Here is a 13,007-nt window from a genome sequence, read left to right as displayed (position 1 = left end):
AAACCTATTTAGCCTACACAGGGATATTGTGACGAATTATTCCAATAAAAAGGATTAGCTAATTCCCATTCCTCGGTAGGTTCATGATAAATACGAGGCCTGAAACATTAAGGCTACAGTAGAATAGCCTTGGCGATAGACTGCTTCGCCGTCAGATTATGGATAGCGCATTTATGTCCCATCTATGCCGAAAAAAAAACTAGCTAAGAGGCGTTAATCTGGTTCTTCTTCATGACGCTCCAACAAACAAGAGTGAGAGATTGTTCTGCAAGACTATCTGTTCTGTTCATTGTACAGTACTCACAAGTCGTGACATTTCCGGGTTTCAGAGCACAGTACGTTCCCGTTGCAAAGTGTTTTAGAACCCTTTTTCTATCAGCAGAACTGGTTTTAATCGACAGAAGATAGGCCTACACGATTTCACTTGATCATGTTCACATTGTGCAGCAGCCTAATCATGACTGCAGTCTGAAAGAAGCCTAATTGCTGCCTTTACTTTACACATATGGATGTATGGCAAAATATCCATTTGAAAATATTGTTATTCAGTGCGATTTCTTTTAAGGAAGGCCATGAGAACAAAAAGGTTGTGAGGTCCATATAGTATCATTACCCATGGGTTTTGTCAGAGCTAATGTTGAACCAGAATGTTATGACAAGGGAGGAAGTTAGTGTTTAAACAAGAGAGGGTGGAGACTTTACCAAACAAGGCAAAGAACATCAAGATAGCTCAAGTGACATGATTTGGATTTCTTTATGTTTGACAACAATATTTTATGACACATTTTATTTTATGAAAACGGCTATGTTGTCATTTAATGTTAAATTGTTATAGGCCTAATCTACAGCATATCATCCAGTTTAGCGCAAACCACCAGTTTGGTGGGCCTGAGTGAATACAATGACTATTAAGTGTCCCTGATGTCAATCAGTAAGCTGATCAGTATGGATGAAAAATAACACACCTTTTTGACAAATCATCATAGATTAAACGAACGAGGCACTCTTACAATGTTATAATGATGCTTGTCAATGTTGAAACCTCATTTACATAACATACATTATGTCTCAGTTCCCAAATTTGGTGTGGAGGCTTACAATACAATGCAGTAATTGCAGTTTGTTATTTCAAATCACAGTGCAACTGCTGTATGTTGAATGTAGGCTGGATAAACCCTGCTTGCCTGGCTCTGCCTGTCTACATACTTCTGCTCAATTTCTTTACCCTACAGTACTCTGTCTGGAAAAGCTTGATCTGCCCTCGTTTACTTTGGATTCCTGGAATCCAGACCAACCAGCAAATAGAGGGAGTTCCTGAGACCAATTACTTCCCGTCCCGTCCCCCACCCCCGCAGTTAACATGCGTACCAAACGTTAGTGAGTGTTTTGAAGAAACTCCAATGATTTCAAGGAAATAAATGTTGTCATGTTTCATTACCAAACGTTAGTGAGTGTTTTGAAAAATCTCCAATGATTTCAAGGAAATAAGTATTTGCCAATGGATCTAGAGTTGCAGAGAGTGCATGCACATCCAACTTTTTACAGGTGCAGGGTAAAATGGAAACTGAAAAAATTAAAAAGTACCCGCACACTACCTGGTCATACCAAACCCTCTAATAAGGGATATGAAAATTGAGCGGAAGCTTACGGAGGGCTATGCCAGGCTAGCACACTGTTGCTGCTGCTCCCAAAGTGATTTATTGACACAACGTTTAGTCCTGTACACCTGATAAAGACCAGCTTTGGTCGAAACGTTGTGTCAATAAATCACTTCGGGAGCAGCAACAACAATGTGCGGGTACTTTTTCATTTTTTTGCCAATGGATCTAGGCCAGACTCTCTGCGAAGTGGTATCCAGGCTAAAACCCTGCCTGATTTGCCGGCGATTTGGATTTCGCCCTGCAGCTCAGGCTTGAAACCTGCACATTTATCTCACCTGCTTCCTGTCTACGTCTGCTGGGTCCAATCACAAACTAACTTCTCCAAAAGGTGCACCCCGATCGTTGGTCTGATTGGTTGAAGGACTATCCAAAAGCATACAGTCATTTGAACAATGCCTTGATCACTCCTCTTCTGCTGTAGAAATAAAGCGCAGACTCCCCAGACTAATGTTAAATCTTAAAAGATTGGGCTTAGTATGGTGATAGCCAGACTATGTTGAATGTGTAGAATGTATTAATTTAAGCAGACATTCACTGTTACTGGTGATGATTGGCCAAAAGGGGGCAGTAGAGGTGAATAGGAGGACAAGAGGAGGCTCACTCACATTTCCAGATAGTGATAGGCAGTAATATAACCCATTGACCTCTCTCTCTCTCTCTCTCTCTCTCTCTCTCTCTCTCTCTCTCTCTCTCACACACACACACACACACACACACACACACCATAAATACGCTGGAAGATGTCTTAATAGGTTAATACACCACTAGCTAGTAGTCACAAGAAGTGTTTTGCTTTTATGGGTGTGAAACATCCTACAAAAGCATGCTGTGGTCTGCAGAATGAATCACGATAACTCCCCCAACACAAATCTCTCATAAGTAAGTGTGTCATAGCACTACTCACAACTAGTCTTGCTGATGTTTGACTTACCACCTAATTGTGCCTCCACGACCATGGTAACCTTGACAGGGACAAGACAGTTGCGCTCATTGATGCACTTTTTCCATCCTACTGCGCTCTACCTTTTTAGATTTCACTATTTTCTGTCACTTTCTATTTTCTTCATTCTTACTGCACTCTATCTTTTACATTTTCCTATAATTGTTGTTAGAATTGCTTTAAAAATACACACATATATATATATACATATATATTAAATATAATTTACTGTTCAGGTGACTGCAAGATATGTTGATTGAAAAAGTTTATTGTTGTTAAAACCAGGAGAATGAGGCTACTTGCTAAATAACAGTGTCATATGAAGTCAGGAACTGAGCTGTTCGTAAGAGGAAGGAGAAGTAAAGTAAAGCAAAGGCTGTGTTTTTTTCCGCCACTCTGTTTGCTCTATCTGACACTTTTATTCATTCAAGCAAGAATTTATCACTGTTGTCCTTCCTCTCCCTCTCACCATTTGAGAGCTATGTGTTCTGTTGTCTAAGTCTTGAAGGTGCCGCCCATAATTCTAACCCAATAGACTCTTTTATCTAATTTAGCTGATTGCTCCTCACACTTCTCTATCTTTTTATTTTGCTGTTTGTACATTGGCCGTTATTAAGACTCAGTCTGAGGAATATGTTTGTCTCGCATTTATAAAGCTACCATTGGTTATTGAGCTGAAATTAATAACCTTTCGTCAGAATTGTGAATGCTATACACACAGGGCTATTGTCTGTATAGTCACTGATAATGTGCCCACCCCAGGTTCTTGCCAGCCTGGAAAACCATGACTCTCTGACTTTGCAGAGAGTCTGGCCTAGATCCATTCGCAAACGTTTATTTCCTGGTTGGTACACGCTTGTCTGAAGTTTGAAAACATTGGAGTTCAATCACTAACATTTGGTAATGACGTACTGTATATGTTAACCACGGGGGACACAACGATAACAATAGGCTTGCTTCTTAAATGTAATCGCTCTCAGGAACGCCCCCTGTTCGCTGATTGGGCGCAGGTGATCCGGCAAGATGTTGCTGGTGTAAACGAAAGTGGATTGAGCTATTCCAGACGGAGTACTGAAGGGAAAAGAAATTGAGCGGAAGTGCATAGACAGGCTGGGCCAGGCTAGGTTTTTGCCATCCTCATTTAATCAAGCTCCTTATACCAACCAGGTCCATTGTACTAATAAGCACAAAGTGAAAATACTTGCGTATGTTCTCTCATGGATTTGATTAAATGACCACACAGCCAGGCTAGTGGAATTTGTTTTCAGTACAACTCTTTGGTAAAGGTTTGCAATGCATGCATGCAATGCACTGAAACACATATTTATTTAAGGAATGTTTGATTGAATTATTTCTTTGTTCACACATGTGCGCGTACAAACACACACACACACACACACACAGAGAGGGAGAGAGAGAGAGAGAGAGAGAGAGAGAGACTGAAACTGTGTCACTGAGGATTTCCCAACTGTGCCACTGGGGTTGGGCATCATCTTTACATGTCTCCTAGCAACTAGACTCCCAATTCAAGCCCCTAAATTGATTAGATTAACAACATCCCGAACATCACATCAACTATTTGGTAGAGCTAAGCAAGTCTCTTCGATGCACGGATATCGTTGTAGCTGCAGCAGTGCTTTAGACAGCGAGAGAATTAAGCACTGAGTCCAAACACATTTCTTGAACATACATTACATAATCTTTGCATAGCTTCAGATGGAATTGGAAAGTTACGAATGTTGCGCTTGCGCGCAGTCCCCCTTCCCCCAACGAAGCCCCTGATTCGCCAGGGTTGAGAGTTTGGATTCGGCGCTGTGATTCGTGAAAAGAAAAATTCTAAAAAATGTTCTCCGACTACAACTGCGGTCGATAACCCTCCATCAGTGTTCAGGCTTCTCATTCTGTTATACTTTTGACATTGTCGCTATCAATTAAATAAAACTCAAAGCATATTTATCAAAATGACCAAGGATCAAGTCAAACCAGGAGATGAGAAAGAGTACAAAACATCATGGACGGATAGTATTTATAACTCGAGAACCGGAGAGTTTGTGGGTCGAACCGCACGTAGCTGGGGTAAGCAAAATTCATAATCGAATGAATTCAAATGTAGCAGCTATACGGGACTGGGCATGGAGCTGCATGAAGATGGGCAGACTGGGCAGATGATGCTGAAGAATGCCAAAGTATAGAGTAGGCTACAGAAGTCCTCTTTATACTTTATACTTGTTTCCCAGGAATCCGGTCCTGGGAAACAATAACTCTATTAAGTATAAAGAGGCATCTCATCTTAAATAATGATGATAAAACCGTCCTATTTAATAAATTGATGGTATACTTTTGTGAAATGTCTTTCATCTGATTGGAACGTGAAATAATTATGTACCTGCATTGCACACCAATGTAAAATGCCAGTTGGGATACAGAAGAAGGGGGAGGGCACCTTGAAACCTTTGCCGGTTTTGGAGTAATAAACGACTCATTAACAATTGGCTACTCCATCATATAAAGGCTCAAATACATTGCCATATCATATGTGTAGGATACAGAATATCCCATATAGCCTATCCCTCTATATGCACTCTATGGTGGAATGTTTATTCTTCATTAGCCACTATCTAGACCTCTATCTTTAAAAAGAAACCGGATGACTGACTGTTTAGCAATGATGACTGAATACCAATTGAATTGAAAAGAATGATGGGACATCTATCTGCAATTAGGCTACTATCTTTGAAACGCATGCCTAGCACTCAAACGTCGTGTTGCCTCTTGCTTTCTGTAAATTAAATGTCACCCGTATTCTATCGCATGCGAGGAACATCACGACGCGCGTGCTCCAGCATCCTTCGGTTTTCAATGGCCTCGTATAGCCTAGTATTCAGCCTAACTGCGCATCTCAAGGTCAAACCGGTTTCCTGGGCAGAAATGGTTAACATTATAAATGCAGGAACGTGTCAAAACATTTTTATGTATAGATTTAGCCTACACGTGTGTATTTAGGCTCATCAGAAATAAGAGATTCAGGTGGCATAGCCAGGCCATATAGCCAATAATGTGACATGATGAAAAGTAGCGCGTATGACTCTTTAGATGGTGCGCACGCACTGTTCCCCAGCAGATGATTTTACAGCTGATTCTGGCTTGCGCATCTGACAAGGACATATCTGTTTTTGGGACAGGCATGCTACCTACAGTGTCTGATTTATTGACTTCCTTTGGCAGGAAATCATTCATTAATGAGTTTTTTTGTGTGTGTTTAGGGCTCATTATCCTCTTCTACCTGGTGTTTTATGCATTCCTGGCTGGATTTTTTTGTCTCACAATGTGGGCGATGCTGCAGACTCTTAGTGACGATGTTCCAAAATACAGGGACAGAGTGCCCAGTCCAGGTGAGGGAAGTGATGTCTATGTGTCCATGGTTACAGCAATGACAGAATACAAATGTAATCTTTTTTACTGTGAAAGCCCTGTTGTGCTGGACTTAACGCTGTATTTGAAAGACTTTCTAGCTAAAAAATATCTTGTAAGCCGACCTCTATGTCTTCACCCAATGCCCAATACCATTCCTCTTTAGGTCTGGTCATCAGGCCAAAGTCACTGGACATAGTTTACAACCGATCGGATGTTGCAAATTATGATCAGTACATTCAGCACCTGGATTCCTTCCTACAGAGTGAGTGTCAATTCTCTTCTGACTTCAACAGGCCTCTCTTCTGGTTCTCTTGCCATTAGCAATAGCTTTGCTCTGCTGAATGTGCTCATGTGGCAATGCTTTGTGTTGTGTATGCTAAATGTCACTCACCATTACTTTTGTATTGCCAAAATAGGGTAATGCCATAGAATGTAGGCGGCAAAAGCCCTATGCCCCCCCCCCCCCCCCCCCCCCCCCCCCCAAATATGCACACACCATGCTCTGCAAACAAATTGTACACTATGTTGCCAAAAGTATTTTCTCAACTGCCTTGCCTCACATATGAACTTAAGTCACATCCCATTCTTAATCCATAGGGTTTAATATGATGGTGGTCCACACTTTGCAGCTATAACAGCTTCAACTCTTCTGGGAAGGCTTTCTACAAGGTTAAGGAGTGTGTAATGGGATTTTTGACCATTCTTTTATAAGTGCATTTGTGAGGTCACACACTGATGTTGGACAAGGAGACTGGCTCTCAGTTTCCGCTCTAATTCATCTCAAAGGTGTTCTATTGGGTTGAGGTCAGGACTCTGTGCAGGCCAGTCAAGTTCATCCTCACCAAACTCTGTCATCCATGTCTTTATGGACCTTGCTTTGTGCATTGGTGCACAGTCATGTTGGAACTGGAAGAAGCCATCCCTGAGCTGGGCTTGGGCTTAGTTCCAGTGAAAGGAACTCTGAATGCTTCAGCATTAACCAAGAGATTTTGGACAATTCCATGTTCCCAACGTTGTGGGAAATTTTGGGATGTCCTCTTCCTGTTCCAACCTGACTGTGCACCAGTGCACAAAGCAAGGTCCTTGTGGAAAATCGTTGAAGCTGTAGCTGCAAAGGGTGGACCGAAGTCATATTAAACCCTATGGATTAAGGATGGGATGTGACTGAAGTTCACATGTGAGACAAGGCAGGTGAGCAAATACTGTTGGTGTTTTTGAGAACTTATCAAAGCTATATCTTCAGACACCTATGACTTGCTATGACATGGAAATCCACAGCATTACAGTGAAACAAATTTGAGTGCGTTTGTGAGTGTGATCCTCTCCATTCTTAAACGTCATCCATGTGGAATTACCTTATTGAACCAGAAAGTAGAAATAATGAGGGAAATCAGCTGGCTCACTGGATTAGAAGGGTAAAACATCTTAACATGTATTTATTTTCTGAACCTGTGTCTTCCCACCTCTCATGTGTAATAATGTTCACAGGGTTGTCAGCTACTACAGAGTTTGTTCAGATTACACTCTCCTGATTGCTTCCCCCATTATGTTCAGGGTATGATGACGAGGAGCAGGCGTCCAATGAGCTGTGCGCGCGTGGGGAGTACTTTATGCAGGAAGCCCCTGAGGTTGAGAAGAAGGCCTGTCAATTCCGAAGGAGTTCGCTCAGCCGCTGCTCTGGCCTCAGTGACGACAGCTACGGCTACGCTGATGGCAAGCCCTGCGTCCTGGTGAAGATGAACAGAGTGAGGGAGATACCCTGGTCATGACCTGTGCTCTCGCTCATTTGGGCTTCAAATGTTTGTGTTTGTGTGTATTGATTATCAAATTATTTATTGAGCTAATCTTTGCCTGATTGCTCTTCAGATAATTGGCCTGTTACCTCGTGGAGAACCATACCTCAACTGCACAGCCAAGGTAACATTTCTATGTGATTTTAGTCCATGTGTGCATGAACAACGCTATAATAGAATAAAAGTCTTCTGTTTATGTCACTGATTCTCTCTAGAGTTTTTGTCATTGTCTTTGTATATCCTGAGTGCTGTCTTCAGTCTTGTCTTCAGTTTTGTGTTTCTTCCTTTGGTTTCTTTGCATGCTGCCAGTTGAATCCGTTCTAAGGCGATGGGTAAGCCCAAAGCATAAGACAAAGGGCCCTAATGATAGAATGATAGGCAAAGTGCAAAGTCTAACTAAATCTAATAGGCAAAGTCAATGTGTTAATAATTTAACACCATGGGCAAGACCTTAAGCGCAAACACGGATGACTTTGCTCAAAACTCCCACATGAATCACAACAGGTATAATTCTTATTACTTTACTTGTCCACAGACTTTGCACTTTGCCCGCTTTGTAAGTTAGGGCCCTAAGTGTAAAGTGGAGTATGTTGTGTGGCAAGGATTGTCTCATTATCATGCAATTCAAGAGAATTTGTTGTGGCTTCTTGCTGTCATGGCTGCTTTCACAAATCAAAGTCTGGTAGGCCTGTACAGTAGGTAGCCTCACTAGCCTGACAGACACCAGAAGGATTCTCAACTGACAATTGGTCTGGATGCTGTGAGTTTGCTTTTGATATCCAAGTGACATAACCAACAGTGAAATTAAATATAATTAGCAATAAGTTACATTAAGTTAAGTTAAACTTTCTGAAATATTTTCAGGAGTACAGCAAGCCCATCTGTCTTGTAAATGAAGGCTTTGTGACCCTCTGTGGCATTTAATACTGATGCCATCAGCATAGCTATTGGTTGAGTTCAACAACACTGCCAACCACTCTCCCCTGTCTGTCATGCCATGCTGGCTCCATGCCAGATGAGCTGTTGTGATTTGTACCTGGGTTTTTGGTGATTATACAAATGTGACCATTCAAAGCTAAATCAGTCGTTTTGCGCACATCGTTATTTTGAGAAAATCAACAATAACAAACTTCCGGGTTGAAATGTTGAATTTCACGTTTTCGCATAATTTGACTGTATACAGTCTACAGTTTCATATCGTGAACGCATTTCACAGAAAAACATACGTTTTGACTGTTAAACCCGCCAGGATTCAACACATTTGCTGTCATTCCCGTTGTGCACGCGCCGCTTAAAAGGTGATTTCTCCTCTTTTGGCATATCGTGACAGGAGAACCATGTCAACTTTGGTTATCTTAGCGATAGTTTGTGTAATACCCTTGATATACATATCGTTGGAAAGCTTAGTTTATGGCCGTTCACGTGAGCACAATAACTTAATTTAGTAAATTTTACCGAAACGACTGGTTCCGCTTTGCAGGGTCACAAATGTGCTCAACTTCATATGCACTCACAAATTCATCTTGGTTCACCAAGTAGGCATTTCCTGTATCAGAATTTGGAGCTGTTGATCATGTAGTAACATTTGACATGTAGGCTACTAACCTGATTAACCCATTCAGGCAATCAATGACTGGTAGATGTGGTATCTTCAAAATTGGAATGCTAATAGAGTAGGCTGTTAATGTCATCCTGTTTGGCCAGTTTTACCTGTAAATTACGTTACTATTTCAACCTGTAAGACAATCCTAAATGGAGATGTATCAGATTTAGACAAAAAATGTCTCAAAGGCTCCTGATTGCCCCTAATGTCAAATACAGAAAGTAGCCGATCCACGCATTAAAAAGGAATGAGGCTAAGAGGATCTAACTGTTCATGTAGCTATTCCAAAATTAGATATGATTTTGAGTTTCAGTGTAAGACACCAGTAATTATATCCAATAAATAGGCTATCATACATGTTTGAGGTCCCTTTAGTGTTTGATTGTCTGATGTAGATGCAATTTTATAACAGTGGCCCATAAGCACATACTGTACTTTGAGGTTGTACATTAATTGCTACGCGTCCTATTTGTTACTTTTTCATCTACCTCCTTAAGTTTCATCCATACTTGCAGGTACACTACTAAATTGTTTTGGTGGTGTGGTAGATGCTAAATTATTGACACAGAGAACTGCATTGGAGCATTTCAGGCCTCAGAAAGTAGCACTGGGTGGTAATAGGACCACTTTTCATAAGAGTGACACGAGATGGGACAGCAGGGTTCAGTGAGCGAAACCCCTCCCTAATTTCTGTGTTCACCATCTGGATGCACTAATTAGCACAACTCCACAACCAGAAGCTGGAATTAATGGGCCATAGCAGTTGGCTCATAGCACCGGACACAATTCTCCATTCGGATTCTTTCATGCCTCAGCTGCCTAGTGGCCAGTGGAAAGGCAGAGAGGTTAGTCAAGGTTGGGACTAGAATACGAGGCTGAAAGTAAAGGCCCACCAGACATGTACGCGGCGCACCGTGACAATAAAAAAAATTAGAACGCCATTGTTTTTAACGGAGCAAAGACCACTGGAAACGTCTGCCGCGCAGCAGCCGCACAGGGACAGAAAACTGTTCTAAAATCCTGCGCGCCAAGCCCACACCGCTGAACGGCCTCTTTGGATAGCACTAACACTAGCGCCCTAATATAGGGCGCTAACTAACACGACCCACACCTGCCACCTGCTGGACAGAGTGGACGATGGCACCAGTCCATTCTCTTCAGTAGGGCAGGAAGTTGTGTAATCAGGGGTCAGTACCATGTTTGTGTGTGCTCAGTTTTTTGTCTTGATTCGTAGGATTTCATTTGTATTTGTTTTGTATATTTCTTGTTAAAATTCTATGTATGAGAGATGTAAAGTATTTCTCTGACTCCTTCAGGGTGTTGATCCTCCGAGGATACTATACTACCCCAGTGCGGGAAGATTTGATAAAATGTACTTCCCGTACTACGGCAAGAAAACCCATGTAAGTAGTCTGCTCTGGGGAAATGGTAGAGTATAAAGTAATCAGATGGATTATTTGATGTGATGTTTGGGTGGCGAATTGAAAACAATTTATTTTCTTGGCTTCACCTTCTCTCATTCCCACACACACACACACACACACACACACACACACTCTCTCTCTCTCTCTTTCTCCTCTCCTCTCTCCTTCTCCTCTCCACTCTCGTGGATTTGTAGGCAAGGTACGTCCAGCCCGTGGTTGCTGTGAAGTTGCATCTGACCAAGGAGAACTACAACAAGGAGCTCACTATCGAGTGCAAAGTTGATGGGTCTGACCTTCGCAACAACGACGAACGGGACAAGTCCCTGGGCCGTGTGACATTCCGGGTCCTGGTGACAGAGTAGCTTACAGCTCAGAGTGGAGATAATATGCATGGCACATCCCCACACCCTTTTACCCTCCTCTCGACCTCGTTTCTGATCTGTCCCTCGTGCAGGAGTGGACGGGTCATTTGCAGAGGTGGAAATTCCAGGTTAAGAGAGTTTGTCCTTAATTAACCTTGATTAACCTTGATTAACCTTGAATTATTTTGTAGCATATGTTTGGATTTGCCTGTTATTGCCTGTATTGGTAAGATAGGAGTGTCCCCATCTGTATTTGAACTTTTCCTTCCCTTGGGCCTTGTCGTTATCCCTTCGTACAATGGCCGGGGGTCACACACACACACACACACACACACACACACACACACACACACACACACACACACACGATCAATAAAGTAGACTTTTGAATTATCATAGTCATCTCCACGATGTATATCCTGTTTGTTTGTTCATATTCATGTATGTTTATGTTTGTTTTTCTGCTCTCTGATCAACTGTTTAAAATGTATGAGTTCTACGTATGTAATAGAGCACAATATTGAAGCACAGTAGACAACAGCAACAATAACGTGAATGTGCCAAAAGTTATTTAAACCACTGTACTGAACACAGAGGGACATGTATTTGTAAACCAAGTGATTTTTATAGCCTCTGCCACAATAGTGCTATTTTTGTGCAGATGCCTTAAAATCCATCCACCTCTGAAATAAAAGGTTGTTTTAAGAGAATAGAAATTTGGTGTTGTCTTTCATGGTTCATCACCAGACATCCAAGAGCTTTACATACTAAGAAAATGCAACACATTTGACTGTTACTGTTTTTAAGAAACATGTTCACCTTAAATCATTTGTTTGCAGCAAAGCTTTAGATTGTGACCCCTATAACTCCTGTTTGTGAGTGGGGTAGTATAATGTCACCGGTGTAAATGCAAAGACTTGGATGAAGCCAGGGGGCAAATACAGCCACTGAGGACACAGAGCTCAGGGCTGTCAATAGCCATCAATACCGAAGTCAATTACTTTAGCCGATTACGTGTGCTGTTTTAGAAGTAAGGATCTGCTTTCGCCTTCCTTGCGACTCTATCCTAAGCTCACTGCTACTCAGAGTGAAGTCACTAATCTGAGCACAGTGCCTTAGTTTCACATACAGCAAGCGCCGCCTTTATACACTAAAGGCCAGAGATATTCTGGACGGGTACAGGTGAAGCTATTGAGATGCACATCCATCTCGGCTTTGCTTTCACATCATCAGCTTCAACAGCTTCACAAGTGTCCAGTTCTTTGGAATTGGGCACTGCAACTGAAAGCAGACGAAGACCACAGTATGTTTCTGCAGAGAGACATCGCACCTCTGAGAGTCAGCTCTTTATCTTTAGACTACCTGTCCATCTGTCGCTCCTTCACATTCACAGGTGTAGAGAAATGCATGAGGTGAACTCTGCTACATATGGTGAAGGCCATCGGTGGGCGGTGTTACAGGTTGATTTACACCAGGCAGATTATTGCTTTATAAGATAAGGGGGCTCTGCTGGGCAGGCTAAGAGTCAACTCTTTAATGGGCTTAATGGAGTCAATATTTTTAGGTTTTAGGATTTTGCAAGAGCGCGTTCTCCTGCCATTTCCTTATAATTATCAATGCATGAATATGTAATAAGCACATTTACAAAAACAGACACACATACAGAAAAATATTGATATATAAAGATTGAGATGATATATTGTGCTACATTATGACCTACAAACAGTGGCAATAGGTGTTTTGTAAAGATAAGGAAACCACAGTAGTAACGAAAGGTGTGTTGTAAAGAGAAGGAAAATACACATTTGCC

The 13,007-nt window shown here is 41.8% G+C and overlaps 1 protein-coding gene across 1 annotated transcript; it reads left to right on the top strand.

Annotated features, from left to right (window-relative positions):
- Positions 1–4,433: 4,433 nt before the first annotated feature.
- On the top strand, positions 4,434–11,549 carry atp1b3a (ATPase Na+/K+ transporting subunit beta 3a). The gene is made up of 7 exons (XM_062524890.1): positions 4,434–4,677; positions 5,865–5,993; positions 6,179–6,277; positions 7,570–7,760; positions 7,882–7,932; positions 10,728–10,814; positions 11,030–11,549. The coding sequence occupies exons 1-7, from the start codon at positions 4,563–4,565 to the stop codon at positions 11,195–11,197; spliced, it is 840 nt and encodes a 279-aa protein (XP_062380874.1). The 5' UTR covers positions 4,434–4,562; the 3' UTR covers positions 11,198–11,549.
- Positions 11,550–13,007: the final 1,458 nt, after the last annotated feature.

Source organism: Sardina pilchardus, chromosome 2, assembly GCF_963854185.1.
Source record: "Sardina pilchardus chromosome 2, fSarPil1.1, whole genome shotgun sequence".
Classification (NCBI taxonomy): domain Eukaryota; kingdom Metazoa; phylum Chordata; class Actinopteri; order Clupeiformes; family Clupeidae; genus Sardina; species Sardina pilchardus.
This window is presented reverse-complemented; position numbering and strand designations above follow the sequence as displayed.

What these genes read in the sequence shown, in the direction of transcription:
- atp1b3a (XM_062524890.1), top strand. Translation starts at nt 4,563, where the DNA reads ATGACCAAGGATCAAGTCAAACCAGGAGATGAGAAAGAGTACAAAACA. An exon ending in GGACAGAGTGCCCAGTCCAG is followed by an intron (nt 5,994 to 6,178) that starts GTGAGGGAAGTG and finishes ATTCCTCTTTAG; the next exon opens with GTCTGGTCATCAGGCCAAAG. An exon ending in CCTGGATTCCTTCCTACAGA is followed by an intron (nt 6,278 to 7,569) that starts GTGAGTGTCAAT and finishes CATTATGTTCAG; the next exon opens with GGTATGATGACGAGGAGCAG.